This window comes from Mytilus trossulus, chromosome 11, assembly GCF_036588685.1.
Source record: "Mytilus trossulus isolate FHL-02 chromosome 11, PNRI_Mtr1.1.1.hap1, whole genome shotgun sequence".
NCBI classification, from domain to species: Eukaryota; Metazoa; Mollusca; class Bivalvia; order Mytilida; family Mytilidae; genus Mytilus; species Mytilus trossulus.
In genome coordinates this window covers 27,769,317-27,795,494 of record NC_086383.1, presented here as the reverse complement: position 1 = coordinate 27,795,494, position 26,178 = coordinate 27,769,317, and the positions used below count along the sequence as shown (strand labels likewise).

General features: G+C 32.2%; 1 protein-coding gene across 1 annotated transcript; it reads left to right on the top strand.

Moving 5' to 3' along the window:
- The first annotated feature begins 14,598 nt into the window (after positions 1–14,598).
- Positions 14,599–25,890, top strand: LOC134690949 (uncharacterized). The gene is made up of 9 exons (XM_063551126.1): positions 14,599–14,897; positions 17,440–17,631; positions 18,666–18,804; positions 19,813–19,903; positions 20,925–21,507; positions 21,796–21,854; positions 22,904–23,040; positions 23,968–24,136; positions 24,645–25,890. Exons 1-9 carry the CDS (start codon positions 14,715–14,717, stop codon positions 24,928–24,930), a joined length of 1,839 nt encoding a protein of 612 aa, XP_063407196.1. The 5' UTR covers positions 14,599–14,714; the 3' UTR covers positions 24,931–25,890.
- The last annotated feature ends 288 nt before the right edge of the window (positions 25,891–26,178 follow it).

Below are 26,178 nucleotides of genomic sequence, written 5' to 3'. Positions count from 1 at the left end.
AAAAAGTGAGAATTTCTTCAAATGGAAAGTGATTGATAGATTTAGTCTTTATACGGTTGTATTTGATCTTCTATTTCACACCGTTCAAACAGCATTTGGAATTCATCAAAGAATTGGTAAATATTAACATTAACAAGTTAGCATGCTCAATTTACGGAGTACTAGTACTGGAGTTCGCATCTTCACAAATTTTTCTATGCACCGCTATAGCCATTTATGCTTTCAACCTTGTAATAAGAAGTCGAAATTTGCCATTAGGCAAGAGGGATATGTTTATACTATGTCCTACAATTGGAATTCCTTTGGTTGAACTGACAACAGCAGCAGTCTTTGACAAGTTTTCTAAAAACCCAGTATTGTAAGTAATAATTGTACTTAATTAAGGCTAACGGTACTGTTATGTAAACAATTTAAACATATCATATTGTTATAAAAAATAAGTATCCCTGGTTTAAAGAAAAGCATATTTCACTTATATAAAAAGGAAAAACAGTTGAGTAACTGAAACCAATTGTATAGCTTGTATATTTGTAATGTCATGTTTGTTCCAATTCTCCAAAATATAAAACGTATCATCCGCTCTATCTTATACTTGTGTATACACATGTTGTAGAGATGATTTTTTTTTTCATATCTTGCAACTGAATGTAAGTTTGTCAGGAGTGAAAGAATTATATAATTATACCTTATATAACAAAGTATTTGAAAACTTCGAAAATTGACGTTACAGCGATTCATGAATCTGTTTACCCCAAAATAACATGTATTCAAAATCAACTAATATTACACTGCTAACTAATACTTATTCCTGTCTAAAGTAACCATTTGTGAAGATAGTTATGTAATGAATAAAAAAACAGGAATTTAAAAAAAGTAAAACGTTTATAGGTATAGGGGTCTCATTTGGTGAGAGAAAATGGGGGGGGGGGGGGGCTAATTCCGCATCTGGCTTAACGTTTTGTCAGATTCCCGTATCCAACTTATCATTGTTATTATATCGTTTGTAATTGCGCGTGTCCCAACCGACTTCGTTTCTCGTTTCACGCAGAACAATTTGACTTTCACGAGTCACGCTTACAAAATTTCGGCCGATTCCAAGTCACGATGAGACCCCAATGAGAGCCACTATGTAGTGCTCTAAGCGTGGCCATACACAACCCTCGTTTTATTTCCTCAGAGGTGAAATACATGGATTTTAGTAGATTAAGGATTTCCAATTTCACTTTCTCAATTATTTTTTTCCTTTGAGTAGAAAACAAGGATTTATTAGGAATTTATTTTCGTCATGAATTTATTTTTTTTTTTATTAATTTCATGCTTTTCACTTTACTTTTTGTCCATTAGATTTACAAATTTTGCAAAACATCGCATGCTTGTGTAAGAATATACATTTATGCAGAAAATCGTATGCATCATTATGGTGTTTGAACATAAGATAAAACCAGAAGTCTTGAAAGAGTGAAGAAGCACATTCAACATACAAGCACATTCAACATACAAGCACATATTGAAGTTAATAAAATATTGGTGTATGTGATGAATTATATTTCTATATTTTGTGGTTGCAATATTTATTATTGTTTTGTTCTCCCTTTTCGTAAATCTAACACATAAATCAAATTGTATTGCGTTCTAATCTTTATTTTCTTATTTCTCCCGTTTATTTTTTTTGTTTCAGCTGTTCTTTGATAGAAGAGCGTGGGTTCATCACCTTCCATTTCCTACAAATATGTCTCGGTAAATTTTTGTCATTTGCCATCATAATAACCCTGTACTTGATCATATGGTGTTATATCAAAAGACAGACAAGAGTTATGAATGAATCTTTTGGCGAACAATCAGCGGTCAACTCGAGACGTCTTGCGTTTAAACTATCACTGTTTGTGTTGGTTCATGTAATTCAGTTTGGTGCAAATGCAATCGAAGGACTATGGATTTCAATTGAGGAACCACCAATGGGTCTTCGATATGCATCAGTAATTAATGGTGCAGCAGATGGAATAATGAACGGTGTTGTGTTCCTTATATATATAGTGCGTAAATAAAGATTAAGCGATAATGTTACGGCTTTGTAAAATTTGTTGTGAACATGACTGTTGTATTAAATAATTTGGTAGCATATTGGTGATTATGTGGATCGCATCTATCCCATCGAATTGGAGATAAAGGATACTACAGATACAGTAAAGTCGGCCTCATATCTTGACTTACATCTAGAAATTGACAACGAGGGTCGGTTGAAAACAAAACTTTACGACAAAAGAGATGATTTCAGCTTTCCAATTGTGAACTTTCCATTTCTAAGTAGCAACATTTCAGCAGCACCTGCATACGGGGTATATATCTCCCAATTGATACGATATTCCCGTGCTTGCATTTCCTATCATGATTTTCTTGATAGAGGGTTACAGCTTACAAGGAAGCTATTAAACCAAGAGTTCCAAATGGTGAAGTTGAAATCATCCCTTCGTAAATTTTAAGGACGCCATCACGAGTTGGTTGACCGTTTTGGAATAACCGTTTCACAAATGATATCGGATATGTTCCTTACGTCGTAACTACAATCCCCTTCCCTTTCATGAATTTGACCTACCGAATTAGACTATTTACCGGATTTGTAATCACATAAGCAACACGACGGGTGCAGCATGTGGAGCAGGATCTACTTACCCTTCCGGAGCACCTGAGATCACCCCTAGTTTTTGGTGGGGTTCGTGTTGTTTATTCTTTTCTATGTTGTGTCATGTGTACTATTGTTTTTCTGTTTGTCTTTTTCATTTTTAGCCATGGCGTTGTCAGTTTGTTTTAAATTTACGAGTTTGACTGTCCCTTTGGTATCTTTCGTCCCTCTTATATGTCGTTATCAAAGGTGCCGGGATTATGATTTTGTACGCCAGACGCGAGTTTCGTCTACACAAGACTCATCTGTGACTCTTATATCAAACTCACAGCTCATCAATTGAAACCAGAAAGCCTATGAATAGATAACAATATGTACATTTTGATATACATGATATAGAATACAAACAAATGGTTTAAATGACTTTTAAAACGGTTTTTGTAATTTACTTTTGCCTTTTAAAAGAACAAAACTAACTGACAAACAAAGAGATACCAAATCACACTACTATTCTATAAGGTTGAAAGTTTTAACAATCTGTCCATATATCATCCTGGCCTTTGTATATTTCGTGTTCAATTGAAATTACTGTTAACTGAGACTATTTCGAATCTTAATAAAAAGTCCTCTAATTTTTCGTCAATTTATTCCTTTCTGCATTCATTGTATAAAAAAATCAACGTATGGTTAGTTTGATCTCTTCATCGGTTTTTTTTTCCTCTGAATTTCCTGTTATGACGGCATGAAAAAAATGATCATGTCTGATGACGTCACATAGAAAGAACACATCTTTTTGCAGATCAGTAGCAAAGAAGGAATAAGTTTGCCTGCGTATTGCTTGCAAATCATTAGGGAAACAGATTCCACCACCAAATCTGGTGTAATACGATATTTATGCACTCCCGACAGTTAAATTTTAAATGTTTAAAACGCTCGGCGAGCCTCGTGCTTTAAATTTGAAAAATTAACTGTCTCGAGTGGATAAATATCGTATTACACTCGATGCAGTGGTATAATCTATATTTATCTTGAATAAACAAACAAATTAAACAATTTGATAAAAAATCAAATTGTTTTGTATAGTGACCAAAACTTTAATTCATACAAAACAATATGTATTTCCTCGGACCTGAGAGGTAAAATTTTTGTTTTTCAAATTATTAAAAGAATTTTCAAAAACAATAGCATGTTCCTGCTTTGTGTTACATACACCTTTAAAGAGAAAACAGGCATGTACAGTAGTTGTCGTTTGTTTATGTAACATATACGTGTTTCTCTTTTCCCGTTTTTTATATAGATTAGATTTTTCCCGTTTGAATGGTTTTACACTAGTAATGTTGATGCCCTTTATAGCTCTTTGTTCAGTGTGAGCCACGGCTCCGTGTTGAAGGCCGTATATTGACTTATAATGGTTTACTTTTTCTTTTGAATTATTATTTAGATGGAGCGTTGTCTCATTGGCACTCACACCACATCTTCCTATATCTACATACAGCATACACACATAAATTCCATTGAAAAAAAAACATGTGTGTCTTTTTTGATTGTTTTTACTTATTGTTATTTGTTTATCTTTCTTTATGACCGCAACCTTGTATTGTACTGTTCTCCCTTATGCGAATATTCCAAATAAATCAAATTGTTATCCTTGTTTTTCATCTTCTTTTTTTTTATTTCGCCGTTTCATTTTTCAGCTGTTCCATAAGAAAAGAGTGTGGGTTCGTCACCCTCTATTTTCTACAACTATGTCTCTTCATATTTTTGACAATTGGTTATCCATGTTATCATTATTCTAGGCAACAATCAGCGGTCAACTCGAGACATCTTGCATTTAAATTCTCACTAAACATGCTGTATGAGTTAAAGATAAAATATTAAAACATATCCACATTTTGGTACTTATGGATGGGAGAGGGGGGCTTATCAAGAACCTCATCAACCCAAACCGGCAATACAATTGCCTGACCAAACATAGCCTTGAAATCAACCACCACTTGGATATTGAAAGAATGAGGATGTAGCACATGTACTACCGCCAAAGATATCAACCAATGAGGTTATACACATATCCTCAGTGATTGATATAATCTTGCATCCAGTTCATGTTAAGTTATGAGCATATACAACTCTATAGTTCATACAGCATATTTGCAGGCCAATCTCAAATTACACCACTAGCAAGGCTCTTTCCCTTAAGGAATAGTATTCCCAATACTCAAAACAAAAATACCTTCACCACTTTTAATAAATATTATTCCTTATTACATTAAAACACTACTAAAGATACATCATTACATGTACACAGTTCTTTATAAATAATTCATATTTCAATAAATTCTCATGAATTTGACCACATTCAGACTTTTAAAAGTTGAGTTAAGGCAATGAACTCAAAGTGAAAATTGTCATTATTTTAATAACATCTTCAGCATGTGGAAAGCTTGTAAGCAAAGGGACTTCACATCCAAGTGTAAACTATGCTGGCTTGTCTTTTTCTTTACTGTTGTTGAATCAAAACACACTCTTTACTTCCTAATCAGGCACATTGGCAATTGTATTTCCACTCAATTCTTCACATGTCTGCTGAAAAAATATTAACCAATAACAAATTGTTTATTTGTACTTAAGACAGCATTAGCCACACCTTGGAAAGGAAAAATCATTTGCCTATAATCCACGTGGAAAACCACTAAGGAATCAGTGTCACTCGAACTGTAGACAAAGAAATTTAAAATAAGAAATTTAACCATACATACAATTTTTAAAGTATACATTTGTACTAGTATTCAAAATCATTCAACATTATACATGTTATATATATTAAATAAAACAAAACAAAACAAAAATATTGCAACCATTACTTAATCTCCCAAGACAAACAGATTTTTGTGACATATTTCAATACATCAATGAAACCATATCCAATAGTAAACACCATGAAATTACGGACACATTTTTAAAATTACTTTTAAATAGGTTTATTAGAACATAAAGCTGCTTCAATCACAGATTATTTTTTTTTACCGTACCATATTGGCATGTTATGTTGCTCAACACAGACATACATAATTTAATGCTGTACCCATATTTTCCCATTCATAATTTTCCTGCTTCAGAAATCAAAACATTACTTAAATTGCAATTTGCTCTCACCATATTCTGATCAGAAAAAATCTTTTCCTTTTAGGTTGTTCGAACTCATTACTCCGGTAAACAACATTAAGGTTCATGTGGACCCTATGGCTAAAATGGCTGTATTTTCACCTCAAAATTTTCTCTGAGTATAGGCAAACATGTGCATCTGGAAAAGATTTAAGGCATAGCATGCCCTAGATAAATAGAATTCAAATGCATTGTATGATTTAGAAAATTCATAACTTAAATGGATTTTGACGTACACTTTTTTTCGTCTCTGCAGAAGATGATAAAATGAACAAACAGTTGAGTTTACCTTGATATGGTCCACTCAGGTACACAGTTTACATAAACAATTATTGTCAGGTATCTATTGTCCATCTAATGTCCATGTCAATTAAAAATGCTCACCTTAATTTTTACCTGTGGGGAAGTTCTCAAACCTGTTTCCCAACTTAGTTTATTTTGGCACCTTCTGGAGGAATGAAAAAAGTGCACGGCAAAATCCTGGTAAGTTTTTATTTTTTTAAAACATAAAACATATTTAAAATTCATTTATCTAGGACATGCTATGCCTGAATTTTTTTACAGATGCCCAGGTTTGTCTGTACTCAGAGTAAATTTTGAGGTGAAAATACGGCCATTTTAGCCATAGGGTCCACATGAACCTTAATATCGGATCAAGTGACATGTCACACTTAATTTATCCAATTTCTCAATAATTTTATTCGTTTCTAACAAAGTCTTTAAAGAGCATTTTCTATCAGTATGCACGATGTAATAATCAATGAAAAGTCCACAACACTCAAAAGTAACAAAAGAAACTATAGGTTTCCAAAATGGCCAATGCCCCCACTTCCACATATATTTTACATAGCAATAGCACTTTGCCCTGCGTGTAACCGGCGCACGTCATAACAAATATCTGACCACCTGGGTTGATAATAACTACCCAAGGTCTAAATTCCAACACAGGTTGCCACCAAGGTCAAACATTCCCATCTAGTTCTATCAAGAAGCCGGGCCGCCAAGGCGAATATAAATGACCATCAATGTCTTGAGGCCCCCAAGGCTGGTATTTTTAATTCAATGTTGCCACCAAGGCATAGGTAAAAAATCATAAAAATGACCACCTAGGTCTATTATAAATAACTACCTAGATATATTGCCACCAAGGCATATATAAATGACCACCTAGGTCTATTGCCACCAAGGCATATATAAATGACCACCTAGGTCTATTGCCACCAAGGCATTTATAAATTACCACCAAGTTCTTAAAGTCACCAAGGCAAATGTAAGTAAAAGTTAAGGTTTATGTACCCTTTTGTCGCCATTTTTGTTCGAATTTTTCAAATGGATTTTCTATAAAAATCTTGATTTATTTGATACAAAGTCCTCTTTTTCTATTAAATGCAATAAAACAGTAAAAAAGGTACATGGCATTATTTTTCGTCTGGGGATAAAAATTTCATCCAAATAATAAATTTGGTCCGGTATGATGTCATCCAACTTTCTACAAGATTTTATCTGTTCACGCATTGGTATAGGTATAGGGGAGGGTTGAGATTTCAAAAAACATGTTTAACCCCGCCGCAATTTTGCGTCTGTCCCAAGTCAGGAGCTTCTGTCCTTTCTTAGTTTTGTTTGATTTTTTATTTTATTTTCTTGAGTATATTTCGAAGCTTAGTGTGACGTCTATTATCATTTCAAACTAGTACATTTTTGTTTAGAGGCCAGCTGAAGAACGCCTCCGGGTTTGTGAGTTTCTTACAGCATTGATGACCCATTGGTGGTCTTCGGCCGTTGCCTGCTTTCTGAACGGGTTGGTGTCTCTTTGACAAATCCCTCATGTCCATTTCCAAATTTTTAATTCAATCTGTATATAGTAGATATTGTGTCCGCTTTGAGCAAAACCTCTGTCGTACTGATATATGCTCATGCCAAGGAAGTTGTCTTTGTATGGATATGTTGACCGATAAGAATGATGAGATTACAAATTAAAATGAAGCTATAATATTCCGACACCTAAATGGTCCAACATCCCATTAGTCCGACGTTTCGATCATTTAGGTTATACACTAACGGGATTTTAACATAAGAAAGCCAAATGAAGGGATCAATATTAGAATAAACCTGTCCTCCGTTTGCAGCGGTGAAACAAGATATAAAAAAGTAACACTTAGTGCCAAAGTAGCCGAACGTCATCACTAGCGTAATTTAAAAATTTGTCAAGTGTTGTTTGATTAATTAGATATCTCAAGATACACAGTTTGACGTACAATGAGTGATCATATTTTCCTTGTGATGTTTTATATTAAAATTGTCAATTTGTTGATATAAATATACTAGTAGCGCTTTACTCATTTTAGTAATGTTAGTTAGTACTCTTATCATATTTCATTTAGTGATGTAAATGAAATTGCGGTATGATCAAGACTCAACATATTGCACTACAACAATAAAATAAAATCTGTCCTATGGTTGTCTGGTCTTGAAGCAGTTGGCAGACTTTCAAACTAACAGGAGACCATACACTTCCTCAATTTTAATGTACAGCTCATCATTGGACTGTTCTAAACAATTAAAAATATGTCATATGTTATATTTCCCCCTTGCTTTAAATATTTTGTTTCGGATTATTTATATCAAATTTGCAAATATATGTATGTAAATACGTGCAATCAAATGATATGGGGTATTATAAGGTTTAGATAATGCAAGGGCGACGTCAGATACATTTATGTGACTTAATACAAGGGGTACAATCAAAATCACGTGATGGATATACACACCGGAAGTAACAGTCGAGCAGACCGCTTGAAAGGTAAGTAGTCGTATTTACTTGTTTATATCAATAAAATTTAATAAATAAGGTAGTGCACCGAATGTCGGATACTATCTAGTTTTGAAATACACAAGTATCCTTGCTGGAAAGCGTGCAGTTAATGCTAACACTTCGACACAGTTCCAAAATTTCACCAGATAACTGTGTCGAAGTGTTTGCAATAACTGCACGCTTTCTAGCAAAAACAATTGTGTATTTTAAAACTACATACTATCCGACATTCAGTGTGCCAACTTATTAATCAAAATTTAATTGATATAAACAAGAAAATGCAACTACTAACCTTTCAAGCGGCAGTTCGACTGTAACTTCCGGTGTTTGTATAACCATCACGTGATTTTGATTGTACCCCTTGTAATAGTTGATTTTCAAAGACTCCCAGAGAAAACGTTACGTAACATGCGTTACACTCAACCAAAACTAATTAATACTATGATAGAAATATATTTTCCCAACAGTAATGCGGCATTTCTATAAAAAAAAAAATCGTTTTTGCATTTGTTTTGACTCGATTTTTCCACTGGAAGTATCCGTGTATTGAAATTGGACCCATGACCTTTGACCTCGATTAAAAAAAAATGCACCATAACTTCTTTTGACGACCGGGATATTTAGAAAGTACATATTCTTAGCTTCCAGTGGTATATAATTTAGCCGTGTGTTAGGTAGGTGCATTAAAAATGTAAAGGCTCTCATATCACTCGCTTATAAGCAAAATAAGGGGTGATGTGATGTGTTCCAGTAGGGTACACTTCTGTGTTTTTGTGTTTTTACTTTTTATCAAGTTTCTCATGTATCACAAGTCACGTTGTTCAGGGTAAATACAAAGTATCACATTCGAAGAAAAGAGGACAGGGTCGTATTTATTGTTCATTGTAAAGTATCCATGAACAATAACTTATAATGAAGTTATATAATATTATCATTGCAGTGATGGTCTAATATATTTTAAGAAACGGCCGTGAAAGTCGAATTTGAACAGTCAACGTATGTTCCACCACGCAAGAAAAAGAAATCATGATCTTCATAATTTATATACATGCACTTTAAACCTTGAATTATATATGTACTGAATGTAGAATAGATACTTGAAATAGACACAGATTTACAGAGGATACAAACTGTAATGCTGCCAATTAAACCAAAAATGATGCTGTTTAAATACCACGGCTATGCTGAAATAGTGAACACATAATGAGTCTTTAACTGAATTCAAGATATCAAATATTTGTGAAGATATTGATCAGGATTTGAGATAGGGAGCTAATTGTTGAGATATTACTCTATATACAAACGGAGGTAAATGAACCATATCAACTATCGAAGTACTGAACACAAGGCGTTAAACTCTTGACAGGTGCATAAACATTGAAAGCAACACCCCCCTTCCCCCTCGTCAGGTTTTTATTTTAACAACGAAAGTCAGCATGATTTTGTTAAGAATCGTACTTGACTTAAATTAGAAATCTGTGATTATAAATATATTAAAAACGTTTGTTTTTTATCCCTTTTTATCCCGTCTCGTTTCGGTTTAAGTCACAGATAGATAAGATGTCATATGTGACAATGGGACAACTCTCCATCCGAGTCACAATTTATAAAAGTACTAGTATACCTTTATACGTCAAAATACGGTCTTAAACATGGGGTCTTGGCTCACACCGAACAGCAAGTTATAAAGGGCCCCAGTTTAAAACCTTTTAAACAGGAAAACCAACAATTCAATATATATCAAGATGTACGTAATTAGTGGTGAATTGTCATGGAAATGGATATAAAAAAACAAGGATATGGAAATGGACAAAAAAAACAAGGATAAAGATCCCTATACGATTTATGAGAAATTAAATGGAATACATTTGACATAAATGTTATTTCTATTGAATTTATTTAGAGTGTTTTAAAACCAAACTTTCCTCCGTAAGTTAAATTTTATCAAATCCGTCTCTTACTCTATCTATTGCTTGAGCAAGTCAGCTAAATTAAGGCTTTACAGCTAATTTCCTAATGCATGTAAAGAAAAACTTTGATTGACTTGCTTGCTTAGTTTGTATAATTGTTTATACAAACTTTGTAAATAAGATTGTCATCTTTAAACAATATGTATCGGCATAGTTTAACCTGTATTTATATAATTATTATATTTGAATTAAATTGAGTGTTATCATAATGATTGTAAAAAATACAACAAAGCAAGCACGCTAACTAAAGTATTGCTTTACATGCTTGAAAAAATACGCTGTAATAGATAAAAAAAAATATATATCATACAGTGAAAATGCGCCGTATCATTATTCGACAGTAAACTAGTATATATTTGTTTAGGGGCCAGCTGAAGGACGCCTCCGGGTGCGGGAATTTCTTGCTACATTGAAGACCTGTTGGTGACCTTCTGCTGTTGTTTTTTTTTTTATTTGGTCGGGTTGTTGTCTCTTTGACACATTCCCCATTTCCATTCTCAATTGTATGACTCGCGTAAAGAAAGCATCATAGTGGAATTCAGTTCAATATGAAGAAACTGAATGACAAAACCTATTCTACGTTATACAACTTTAATAATTGTATTGAAATGAATATTTTTTCTGCAACAACATCTTACCTGTTTGTTATAAAACACCTGCACGATCTGTACGTGAAATGTCCTAAATATTCACCTATTTTGGTACACGAGACAATATCTGAAAAAAAATCTACTTTTCATGACCCCCACTTCACCAGCAATTATTTTTTTATTCAACCATCTTTTTTGAAAATTTCAGTATAAACTAAATTATATATGCTCCAACTCCTGCCAATTAAACACTCATTCTTGTATTTCTTCCAAAAAAATATTGTAATTTAAATGTCCAACCCCCCCCCCCCCCCCCTAAAATCATGTTGTCCCCTATGTTTTTTTGAAAACTAAATCATTCAAATAATATCCAAATTAATTCAACAGGCGTCCGATTCTCACATATATGATATATTATATAATAAACTTGTTCCTAATTTGTCTTTTTATATTATAACTAGAGCATGTAATAAAATTTTGCAAATTTTAAGAGAAAATTTTATTATCCCAAGGGGTGATTTCCCTCCTGTTACCACTAGGGTTTTTTACCTGTGGAAACGTTAACAAGACCAAGAGTTATTTTCCCATTATGTATTTTGAAGAGCATCATTTTCTGAATGCATTAGTACAAAGAAATAGATGGAAAGGCGGCCAGGTTTGAAAATTCAAGCCCATCCAAGGTACGAATTTATAGAAAAATACTTTATGGTGTTCTATCCTCAGCTGTTATAGCCTTTTCTTACACTTTCTGAGAATAATTTTATGTGTGCACCACAACATTAGGTGTGTTTTTATATCATCTTTTTAAATGTTACCTGATAAAAAGTAACAGCATAACCATCATCAGTAACAGGAAGGATGCTAAAGACAATTTCACTAAAGAATCGAAAAGTTTATCTACTATATGCCAACCATTTCATTTAGTTTATGTTATCACCACCTTATCAAATAAATTTCAAAATAATACACAGTATATTGAATAAATAAATAGGGTTTTTCCCTTTGATAACAGCAGAGAACATTGTGCAATTCTAGTATAGTAGATAGTAACAGCAAGGAATTTATTTTAGAATTTTTCATTACCTAGGCATATGTTTCATCTTGCAAATACAGTTTCAAAGGATAAATGACATTGTTTGCTGTTATTTTCCAATTGTGACCTATCTAAAATGATGTATTTTTCTTAAACTTTAAAATAAAGCAGAAAAATCCCTTCCGTTACCAATTCTATCCTGTTACCGTTGTCCTGTTACTCAAGACTCCGAGTTTCATGTTACCGACATATCTGACTATAGATTGAAATAAACAATTAATTTCCCCATAGGCGACAATGGTAGCCTTTTTCGAGATACAGACTTTAGAAAGTTGATTTTGTTAACGAAATCTTGCTAGAATCAAAGAAAAGTTATTAGGACAGTATTTTTTGGTCCAAAAAATATAGGTTCGCGTTGCTTTTCTTAGCGTATTTTCTACTTATCGCCCATGCCTATCAATTTTGCCCTTAAAAATATGTGTCTTGTCCTAGCGTTGAAAAGTCATCTCAGTGCCTTTAAGGCTACGGAATAATTATGATTTTGCCTTTGGTATGAAGCAGAGTGCACCAAGTCTCTAATAATAAAAAATAACGGGCTCACATATCGACCAATCAGGATTCGCCATACTCTTAATTCTGAATACCATGTTATGCTCATAAAATGGCTGCGCCCATAAAATCTAATGGTGTATTGTAACCTATATATATTTAAGGGAGCTTGATGGTATACCGCCATCTTGGATTGTACAATCACAGTAAAAAATCGGTCTAGTTATTTGCCTAAATCTGCAAATTTGGAGACAGATTTGCAATTCAATTGTTAGAAGATTCCTATATTCAAAGAAAACTTGTTAATCAATTGTATTATACAAAATATTTTAACAAATATCACTTTCTTTGGTTTTAAAATCATTTTTTTCAAATGAGCCATTTAAGGGTAGATAACTCTTTTAGTACAAAATTTATACTGGGCTAATAGGATTTTTTTTTTATATTTACTTGTAGCAAGAAAACAAGTTCGGTGACACCATGTTTTCTTTTTATTTTCTTAAAACATATTATGAAACCTTTCTTCTCACAATTTATTTCAAAATTCTATCTCATAGAATTTTTTTTATGCACACTAATGTGTTTTTTCATGAACAAACTAACCAAATTTTGGCAATTTTCAACAACTCATAGCTTGAAAAATAGCACGGTGACCCATACTTTTTATTCAATTTTTGAAAATTTGAAAAGAGCATAATAAAATCTTCATGTAGGCAAATTATAAAAAAATTCTGTCTCAAAAAATATATACTGGTGATCTACCTTAAGTATACTTCTAAACCTTTTGTATTGCAAATGCTAAAATCAATAATTGGTATTTGATAAACTATTGCAGGATATACTAGTAAACCACAAATAGTGTCTTAAACTTATTTCATATTCCCATTAGAAACTTTTTAAAATTGGTTCACTTTGGTAACAGGAAAGAACTGGACAACAGTTCCTATAGATCCACAATGTGTGTTCTTCGATTTGTGCTATTAAAATACCGGGTCTAGAAATTATTTTTTTGTTTTTTCTTATTGCCAAAAAATAGACTTTTTTTCAGATATATTGTCTCATATATATTTCACAGCTATTTGGATTTAGGCGCGAAAAAAACCCGGTCGCATCTCTTACTTTGTTTTATTAGTATTATGTGTTTCTTAACATATTCTTTTTGATTAATTTTCTTCATTTTCTTTAAAAATTAAAAAAAAGTCGTCTATTTATTTATCATTCTACATCAAAAATTTATGGCATATACAGTAAAAATGATATTTTAGGATCCGCACATACACTGATCATAGGGAAATATTTTCCTCCTGATAAAAAAAATCAACTACTGTGAATTTGTTTCCAACGGATCAAATTTCACCCGGCTATAATTTTGCTTTACTTTTGTAGGTATTTAATTAGAGGTAGATCTCTGTCAATTTTCACTCTGTTACCATCTTTAGCTGATTCGGTAGAAGTTCAGCTTTTTTTTCTGTTTTGGAAGCTGCAAGTAGAAAAGCTTCTTCCGTTATGAAGATTTCTTGTTGATGAGCCGATGCCTGCCCTCTGCATCGTTGTTTGTACGTGTCGGCTGGCTGATGACCACGATAGGGTACGCGTTGGTTGAGTACGAGTTGTTGTGTACCATACAGAGGTGCTCCAAATTAAAAATGGAGGAAAGATAAACAAGTGAAAAGAGAGATTTGATTTGATACACACTGTGAAAAAAATATATTTGAAAATAAAAACAAAAAATAAAACTGTATTGTAATTATTCTGAAACTAACATGTTCATTATGATATTTCTTTGTTTCAAAATATTTAGTTTCCATATATTCTTGTTATACTTGATAAACTGTTTACCTAGTACACCATGCAGAGGAAAACAAAAACAAACTGGCGAGGTGGCATTTGACCTACTGAAATCATATATAAAAATATATCTCTATAGGCTATAGAACAGTGTAGAAATCTACATATTTGCATACCACTGGTCAGCAAGATGGCGCAAGAAAGACCAAGACAGAGAACGAAAAGGAAGAAGTCCTTTACAGATGCGTTAAAACAGAAATATTGTGTGGATGAAAGCTCGGAAAATATGTCGGGCTTTGTGATTGAAATTGCTTTTCATGGCAAACCAAAGACGAGTGGTTCTGATGCTGAATTAGCTTACTTGCGAAATGTGGTGGGTTTATTTACGAACATTTAAGTAAAAAGAAACTGTTCATAGATTCTTGAAGTCATGAAATATCAACAACTGTAGCATCCTGAATCAGCTGATGAAAATTAGGGCAATTTGCCAGATACATGTATATTGTACAATTTAAATTTTTGAGTAATGTTTATTAATTCTTCACTGAGTCATGTAATATTTTTCTCACACCGGTCAGGAAATGTGAAAATAGCACAAAAATTAGAGAAATGTAATTTCTACTTTAATGGAAATAAATAAATGAATCAGCCGGTTGCAAATTGATGTCTTATCTCACATGACTCATAAAAGAAGATGTGCTAGAATTTAATAAATTGTAAAACCCTTTGTTGTGGGTCTATTAGCGTGACGCGGTATTGCTGATTTTTTTGTAAGCTTGATGCATGAAAATCAAATTATTGTTGGGAAATGACAAAAAATGAGAATTGCTTACATACAATGTACATAGTGTAAGCGGGATACAGGAATCTGACAAAACAGAAAGCAGGATCCGGGATCAGAACCCCCCAATGAGACCCCCTTTGTTCTGAATGAAATGACAGTCTGAGAGTTTGACAGCTGTCTGATTGCCTGTATCATTAGTCAAAGTTACAGTAAAAACCTTAAAAAGTACAGAATTGTTAAGTCTTTATAGTATAATATACATTATCTTTTCACAAGATCATGACATTCATAATAGATCAACACAGTGGCATGGAATATACGAGGAATAAGTTAATTACCTAGAGCCATGTTCATGATGTTATTATTTTTTGTATATTCTATGCATTCCCATTTTTTTATTAAACTTTTCCTTCAACATGTGCAAAAATGTAATACAATTTGGTGTATTTAATTTGATTTTAAGATCAGTAACTAGTCCCCTTTCAAGACTAAAGGTTTGCACTCAACCTGTTGTCTGTCCATCTGTCAGTCTGGAAATTCAGTTAATCACAATTTTTTCTTCATGCTTAAAAATATTGATTTGATATTTGGTATATATAGTTTTATAATGAACAGTTACAGATCAAGTTCAAATTTTGTTTGGTTTTGAAGGTTATTCTGCAGGGGCGGATCCAGCCATTTAAATAAAAAAAAGGGGGGGGGGGGGGGTCCGGGGTCCCTGGATCTGCCAATGTTCTGTTGCAGAGTTATGGTCCACAGGCTTTTTAAATTCACTCCAAATGATCAGTTTTCATCACTTGTTGCTTCGTAGAACTTTGTTTTATAAATTGCATGTTTACAGGAACATAGTGGTCAATTAGTGTGCAGGAAGACAATAATTCAATATAGCAGTTAACATTTATGAAGATTTTGATAATATATTTAAAGGATTTTCTTTTAAAAGAAATATCTAGTACACTTGTTTTACAGTTAAACTTAACCATTCAAGTACATCTTGCATTCTTGTACATGTATGTACATGAACATGTATATTTTTATAAACTTTTTTTTTAATTTGAAGTTTTATATGACATTAAACTCTGATGTTTGACATGTTAAACATTACATTAAGTTTTGAAAAGGACAGACTTAATGTGATCATAGACCAGTAAAGGACATAGACGTATGCATCTCTATTAAAATATCTACTTTCTGTGAGTTTGCGTCAATTGTAACAGGTTGCATGTATATCATGTATATTAATCACACTGGTGGTTTGTTTTTTTAAATCCCTCATTTTTCATATGATCAAAATGATATAAATAGAAACATGTGTACAATGTATATAATTAAATGCAAATCCTCAAGATAGTACATGTAGTAACAGACATCTGAGCTGAAGCACATAAACAAATACAGTTAAATTTCATAGATCTGTATCTTTGTGATAAAAGAAGAACTACAAATGTATATCAAGGATTATATATGTTTAGGGAAAAGAATGGGATAGATATATATATATATATACTATAGTTTATAAGGCCCATTTAAAAAAGACCATTTTCATTTTATTTATAGTCAACATTCATGACATTGTATATTCTGCTTGTTTTTGCCAGGCATAACTACATTACTTATAGATGTTGATTCTGTAATTTCTGTTACTTTAGTTTAAGATGTACATATACATTCCACCACTGCAACAAGTGTGTTGCAATATTTCTACACTCGAGACAGATAAATTGTATATTTAAAGCACCAGGCTTGACAAGCTTTTACTTACTATTGAGCATGTTGAGAGTGCAGAAAAATAGTAATACACTTATAGTCGGAGACAATAATCACAATCATTGACAATCATGACAATAAAATTTACAGATGTCTAATCTTTCTATTTTGCATATTGGACCGTACATATTATATAAAAATTAGGGCCATGTTGTATGATTGCCAATGACATAACTACATGTATCCAACAAATTTCAAATGAAGTTGATGTAAGTAATTATAGGCAACCGTACTGCATTCAAGAAAGAGAAAAATCATACCATACACTCAACTTTAAAAGACTCCAACATTCATGACATTAAAAATATGAATCAATTCAATTAATAAAACTAAGTTAACTCACTTAATTTTTTATTTTTTTCAGATTTTAAATAATAGTGGTGTATGGAAGGCAGGCCTCCCACATGAAGGACTGAAGTCGTTATGTCCTAATGTTGTGGACTTAGATTTGTCAGACAATTATCTACATGACTGGAGTGATGTGCTGGAATTACTTTCACAGCTACCATGTCTGAAGTTTGTCAACTTTGCTAGAAATCCTTTAAAAGATGAGTGTGTAAGTCACCAGTAGTCTGAATAGAAACTTTTTTTCAAGATTTTGAAGGGATGAAAAGGGGGCGCTTATTATACACAGGACAACTGCTTATTATACACAGCTAAATATGGTATGCATAACTTCTTGCAGGAGTGCAGGTACAGTAAGACCAATAGAACCACGGTAAAAAATTATACATCACGGGCCCGCAGTCCTATAAGGGCCTGGGGAGAACACTGGGTACATGTAGCAGGTTAGATTCATGAATCAGTTCAAACAACAGACTTTAAAACTGGTATTTGCTGCCTTAGGCTAAACATATGTCATTTAGGAGTTAGAGCAAAGACTGGTCTGCCCTGAATCAGAATAATGTGTCCTAGAGTAGGGTTAAATTTCTCTTGCAGATGGCTGTTATCTTGTGAACTCAAACTTCTTTTAATCCTGCTCAACTTGTTGGTCTGCCACAAAGCAGGGTTCATTTTTAAATAACATCGACATGTTCTTCATGATCTTGTCCTTAATTTACATGTAATTTACCACAGGGTTTTGAAAGAGTAAGAATTTACCATCTTCTAAAGTAGAGCTGGGATTGCTTAGTGGTCTAGGTAATTTAACCATGTTTTAACTATCATGACTGTAGGATCACTTGCCTGTCAACACCATACACACCATGATATTGGCAAAAATGTTTAAAGTGGCATTAAAAAGTCTAACAATGAATGGATCTACATGTATGTCCATATGTAAGCAGGATTTAATTAACACCTTGTACAAAACATATTGGAAATCAGTGCATATTTATATTCAGGTTAAAATAAATGACTGTGTTTTTGGCTAATTACCAAAGACATTTTGTACCTTAAGTGATCATGAGCTGGTTTAAATTTGCATGATATCAGAAAAAAGGATCAGTTTTATGTATTTTCCATTTCAATGTCGATAAAAACAGTAGAGTATAAAAAATGAAACATATATGTATATAAAAGAATCCATGGGAAATATGAACTTTTCTTGATATTATACATTGGTAATTAAATCCTATTGATTATTTTCAGCAAGCTTTAGAGAAATGGAGCACAAGTTTACCCAGTATAGAGAATCTAGTATTAAATGGTACTATGGTGTCCTGGTCAGATATACTTAACCTGTCCAAGAATCTCCCATCACTTAAAGAACTCCATGTTTGTGCAAATGGTAAATCTTCATATTACAGAGGCCCCTCATGGGGGTGCCCAAGTTAAAGTAATCAAATTATCACAGTCAATATAATCACATACTGTGGATTCATTATTATTAGTTGAATACCAATTTTCGTGGATTTCGTGTGCACAGTGAAACCACAAAATTAAATATTCAATGAATGATAATTTTTCTATAGGTTTGTATGCAGACTTCAGCAAAACCATGAAATAAAATATCCACGAATATGCAAGTTTTCCTTAATCCACGAAAATTGGTACCCACAAAAATAAATGAATCCACAGTAAACGAAAATAATCAAATAATCAAGAAAACAGTCCTAGATTATCAAATAATCATGAAATATTTGGTTTGATGATCAAATAATCACCTTAAAACAGCCAATTTATCACATACTGTGGATTCATTTATTTTCTGTGGATTGAGGAAAACATTAATTGCACTTTCGTAAATATTTTATTTTGGGGTTTTGCCAATCTCTGCATACAAAGCCTAAGGAAAATTTACAATTCATTAACATTTAAATTTGAGTTTCAACTGTACTCATGAAAGCCAGGAAAATTGGTATACAATAAATAATAATGAATTCACAATAATAAAAAAAAACATGAAGAGGCTCATTATAGAGAGATCCTGGAGTCTAATTATACTCTAATATCTTTCACACCCAATTAAGGACATCTTTAGAAAATGTTGAAAATATTGTCTTCGAATAAAAACTTCACATTGATAATTGTTATGAATAACCATGGTAACATAACAAGTACAAATGTAACGGACAACAGTTATATTGGTCTCTCAAGGGAGACAACTCCAGGTATTTTTTTTGTTTTTAACAAATGCAATTTCCAATTATGTAAAAAAAAAAAAAAAGGTCTTTGCATAAAACTATTTCTATGTACATGTATATGTGTGTGTTCATATTTCTTACTAGAAGGTCTAAGAGTAAAACATAGAAAGTATAATTGAAAAGAAAAAAAACGCTTTAAATATTTTTTCTAGATTTTGACAAAGTAACCTGTAACAATGCTGATGTAGCACAGAATCTGCCTAATTTACACTGTCTCAGGATGAATAATAATAGGATTCAGAGGTATGTTCTAGCTAATTGTCATGTGATAGATAAACATTTCACCACTGGAACACGTGTGCTGCAATATTTTTCTATTCAAGACAGTTCAATTTTAACATCTAAAGTGTGAGGCTTGCCGAGCTTTTTAAATGATTAAAATTTAACTATTTAGAGTGGCCATTTTTATTACTTCACAATAGGAAATTCAGAAGAAACCAAAATAATTTGATGTTATAATTAAATTTTGACCAAACATTTAGGGAGAGCAGATATTTATTTCACTGGTGAAGATAACAAATTTTCTCGCAGCTTATAAGAAATGTGAAAACAGCACATAAATTGGAGAAAAAAAATAAAACTCAAACACTGCTAAAGACAGTGATCGATATTATAGAAAGGAAAATTTCCCCATAACATTTAAAACAAGAATATTTTTAAGAATTGAGAGTTTAACTGAAGTATTGTATTCTAATTGTATACCATTAACAAGCAATTAAAAAATTAGTGGTGAAAAAAAAAACATAGTTGGTTGTTGGTCATGTTTGTATGGTTTATGACTATTTCCAATATGGTTTTGGTCATACCTGTTACTATGGATTCATTTATTTTTGTGGGTACCAATTTTCGTGGATTGCAGAAAACTTGCTTTTTCATGGAGATGTAATTTTGTGGTTTTGCCAAAGTCTGCATACAACATGAGAGAAAATTTGTAATTTGTTGAACATTTAAATTAGTGGTTCACCTGTCCCCACGAAAACCTCGAAAATTGGTATCCAAAGAATAATAATGAATCCACAGTATCTTTTACTTCATTCCAATGTGTTACATAATATAATGGAAAGTTGAAAGCATGATATGCATGATATGTGAAGAATATATTCAACTCAACTCTTCATCCATTGGTTACAATATATAAAAAGTAAACCATCATGTTTACACTTTTTTCCCTTTTTCAAAGTTTGTTATTACTAAGTATTAAAACTATTCACTCTTAAATTCAGTCAAAAATTTATTTGCTATTTACCTATATTTTTTCTTGCAGTTGGGAAGAGATCTGGAAATTGAGACATTTACCACAGTTACAATCTCTGATATTGTCAGAGAACCCTCTACAGAATTTGTCTTATGAGCACAAAGATGATGATGTCACTGATTTATGTGTATGCGATCAGAACAGAGATATGAATGGTAATGTTGAAGTTCAAAATGAGATTCAAAACATTGTTAATGATCTTGTGCATGACACATTTAGAAGTGTAGCAACAGAAGAAATGCAGATGGGAAGTTTTGAGGACACACTTTATGTTCCAGAGGAGGAGGAGGATGTTATAACATCACATGACACAGAAACATCACATGACACAGAAAATGATAGTCACATGGGAGGAATGGAACATGACAAGGGAGATAACTCAGAATGTGAAATATTTGATATGTCTATTGATGAAGGCTCTGACAGTCAGGGAATAGTTTGTTCCAGATGTGGAAAATTTAAAAAAGATATTTTAGGAACAAAACCATTCTCCAACTTGTCCAGTTTATGTCTGAGTCAAACAAAACTGGGTGATTGGAAATACATTGAAGCCTTGAGTAGATTTCCATCATTGAAGTCTGTTCGAGTTATGGTAAGAATAATTTTCTGCATTAATAAAGTGATTGGGAAAGTGATATATACTTTAACAATGTATAATGTACATGATGTACAGTGATGTGAATGGTACTCAAAATATTTTTAGTTTCCAATCACAATCAGTATACAAATTAATTCATTATTCCTTCAAAATATTTTGATTGATGTTTTTCATATTAATGAAGAAGATTTTTGGTATAAATTTTTAGCAATTAGCCATCAACACAAAAAAACAAATACAAATTAAGTATTTTTAACATGCACTTTTTTCTTATCTTTATAGGATATAGAACTGACTACAAAACTAAGTCAAGATGACAGGAGGAAGCTTCAGATAGCAAGGTAATTAGTGTAAATGCCATGTATAACTCTCTAAACTATTTTTAGGATTGCTTGATTCTTTGTTTATGGTCTCATGTAAATAAAATTGAAAATGGAAATGGGGAAACAATCTGACCAAAGGTCTTCAATAGTCTGCTATTTTTTACAAAAATATTCTTCCCTTAAACTACTCTCCCATTATAAGAAACAAAACTTTGCTACAATCATGACAATCATTCTTGGATGTATTTAGTTTAAACATGTTAAAACTGTTTTATGATTCTGCTTGCCAACCAAAATGGCATTTAAGGCTAAAAATACACAATAGAGGGTACAATGCCAGAACTGTGCATCAAATGAAATAGCAAATTTTGAATTTGCATAACTTCTTGTACTTGTATTTTAATGTTCTGTGCTGGCACAACACTACCAATTGTAAAGAAGATAGCATATTTTCAATAATATGCACTGTGCCACGCACAACACTATCTATGAGGGGGAGGACAGGGGTAAGGGAGACAGGGAGAAAGGGGGTAGGAGAAAGGAGAGGAAGGCTGGGAGAAAGGAGAAAAAGTTGGAGAAAAAAATAAAATATGAAAAAATAAAATATCTCTCTTTTTTCCGGTAAATTAAAAAAAAAATAAGGAGAAGAGGGATAGGAGAAAGGAGAATAGGGATGGGAGAAGGGAGAAGGGTACCCCCTGTCCTCCCCCTCATCTATACAAAATACATTGTATGGAAAGTGTTATGCACCACTCAAAACATTATTATAATACAGAATAAACATGAAATTTATTGAAAATTTTAAGTACAAGAAATTATGCAAATTCAATAAGGGCTATTCCAGAAAAAATGTAAGGAGGGAGGGGGGTTGGAAGGCAGTTTTTGTCCGCACCTGCCACCCAGAAAATTGTAATTGAGAATTATAGTGTGAAAAGTTGCTCTGATACCCATCACCCAACCCCTTACATTTTTTCTGGAATAGCCCTAATCAAAAATAAATCCCAAGTTGAAATAATAGCCTGCTTCAAAAAAATTGTGTTATTATGTATGTTACTTTTTTTTTTTAGCCTTCCAAATATAAGCATTCTGAACGGCAGTGAGGTGACCGTGAACGAAAGAGACAAGTCAGAATGGCATTATCTACGATTCTTTATGGACAATCCAAATAAACCTCCAAGATATTTTGAGCTGGAGAAAAAACATGGTATGTTTGGAACAGTGGATTGTATTCATATTCAATTTAAGATTTTCCAGCAAAACATCAGTCTTGTTTAAAATGAGATTTATATATATTTATGCCACTACTGCTAGCATTAAGGTTAACATTCTTAAGGGGGAGGGGGGAGACTTTGGTTAAGGGAGATAACTCTTTAAATCAGTTTAATGTTTTCGAAAGTCAAGTTTCATCAATGTAATTTAAGCAGTTTATGTGAAGCAGATTGAAAATAATCTATGTAACCTAGAAGCATAGAAAATATAAATGAAAATGAATTACACAAACTTACCAATGATTTTAAGTGTTATTTCCCTTTACCCTTGTCTTTATTCTTTAAAAGTCTGTTACAAATTTGTCTTTAAACTTTTGATTCTTTTTCCTAATGAAAAGTCTTTTATATATTATATTTTGCTGAAATAGAAATGTTTTGTGATAGAAAAATTTCTTCAATCAACTGAGTTGCTACAGTATTCTATATTAATGTCTAAAAATAATGAGACTAAAGGCTTAATAAAAATTAACCACATTGATGAAAGCATTTTAATAGATATAATATAGATGAATAAAATCGTATGATAATTAAAAAATTGAAACTTTAAAAAAAATTATGTATGAAAAAATAAAATTATAGTTAATTGTTTAAGGGAAATAGAATTTAGGTGTTTGATATTTTAGACCGCAATATACTAATATAAAAAAGAAAAACTCTTGTATCACATGTTCAAAATAGGAAAATAATTCAATAGTTAAACTGAGAACTATTGCTTTTTTCAATTTTTAAACGATCTGTCTTCTTATTTAATATTTTTGGATCTTCCTACTAACCCTTTTTGTCTGGATACAGGAAATTATTTATAAACATGATCCAATTTGAACCATATTTTATATGAATATTTCTATGATTTACAATTCCAGGAAAGCCTAAACCATTAAGAAACGTGACGATTGTTCCAAGAGGTTTCAAGGAATGGATCAATCTTACACTTGTGTATAAGGACCAGATGATAACATCCAGAGTAAGAGTTGTAGAACCTGTTGGCAAGCTGAGATTGTTTGTTGCCAAAAAGTTCTGTTTGTATGCCTCGTGAGTATATTTTAAGAATAGATGGACATATGCGAAATACAGAAGTTTTTAGTAAATGTATACTCAAGATTCCTTTATATTATATAGTATCATTTTTTAGAATTGAGGAACAACTGTTTTTATACCCCATTTATGGGCATTATGTTTTCTGGTCTTTGCGTCTGTAAGTTCGTCTGTCTTTTTCGAGAGAAATTTATTTATAATGAATAGCATTAATTTATTTTGAATTTATTGAACCATTAAATAAATTTTTGACTTTTCCCATTTCATAATCTGCGAATTATGAATAAATTTCTCTCAAAAATAAGGCGAAAGGACTTTTTAATATTATTTATATTAACAATAACAACGTACCAACATGTTGGTGTATGAATATACAACGTAAGAGTGGGTGGGTCACCATAAAAATTGACAACATTGAAAATAAAAGTAATACTTTTAACCAATCAGAAGACAGTAAATACACCAAATTATTTATTTAGTAAAAGAAGTATTTCATGTATTTCAGGGTAAAAAATTTCAAGATGTTTCATTTAGCATGTGGTCCTTTCCATGAGGAGGAAAATAAAGTATTTGAAGAATTATCAACAAGATGTGAAAATCTACCAATGAGCCGATTTGACATCATGGAGGGGGATCAAGTTCATATTGACCTTGACGATGATGATGACTTCACCAAGGACAAGGGATTCCTACATTACTTAATGCTGGAATCATATGTGGACAAGGGAGAGGGGAGCAAAACTCCAATTAAGAATACTCCACCCAAAAATATTGCATTTGTTGTGAAATGATAGACATGTTCTACAACATTGTAACGTGATAGTGCTTATTAACACATGTACATTAAAAGTTCCCCATTCCAACAAACCTAGCTTAAGAGGATCTCTGCATGCTCTAGCTGTTATCATACTCAAAATAAATTATTTATCATTGTAATTTAAGACATATCAAATTCAATTCTATGAAAGACACATTTCTTTTCTTGAGAATGTTTCTTTGCCATGCACAGCTTTTGTGTTTTCATTATCTGATCTCTTCTTCATTCTTCTTTTCTAAAAGTGTATTGTGTTTGTTGTGAAATGATTGACATTGCTTCTCTACAATATTGAATAGCATTATTTTATTTATTTGTTAAATTGTTATTATCTTCAATAATAGTGCTTCTTTATACATTACAATTGTCCATACCTGCAAAACCTAGCTTAAGAGAGACTCCTACTGTTATAAGACTGTTATGTTGCTAAAATACACTATGTTCTATTGTAATTTAAAACATACCTATTGCTAAGGAAGCTGGCTTGTCATGTTTTAGATTATTTGCCAGATTTTCAGAATCCTCTGGTTTTATCCGTTTGAATGGCTTGAAAAAATTTGCCCTGTGACCTCCATTTTTTTTGTAAATCTTTATCATGTATAATGAAAAGCCATCTGTAAAAGTCTTATAAATTTTAATTTTTACTTTTTAACCGTTTTTGAGAACTTCAACTTGCATGACTTGTCAATGATAAAGCTATGATAGGACGAGAGAATATTTTCCCGCCAAAATTTTGATGTCTTATATCTCGAAAACAAGCATGGTAACCTATATATTTATTTTGCTCTTTGGATTTCTTTATGAAACCCCTATCTATAATAAACTAAAGTTTTGAAAAGTTAATTACTTTAAAACTGAGAAGAGAACTCCCTTAATTCTATGATAGACATATTTCCTCCGTTTAAAATGTGATTATGTGATTACTTGACATCACACCCCCCCCCCCCCCCCCCCCCCCCCCAGGAAAAGCCTTGAAAAAACATGTGCAGTTCATTCTTTTTCAACTTTGTAGTTTCTACCTGAAGTGTATAAATAATGCCTAATGCTTTTATGTTACTATATGTTTTTTTTTTTTTTTTATTTTTCATCAAATATTTCACTTTTCAATATATTTATTTACCTTTTTCATCTTATTATGAGTTTGCAGTGCACTAGGTTAAACAATTCTATAACTTAATACACATTTTACAAAAAACACATTGAGTTATGAGGATAACTGAGTTCT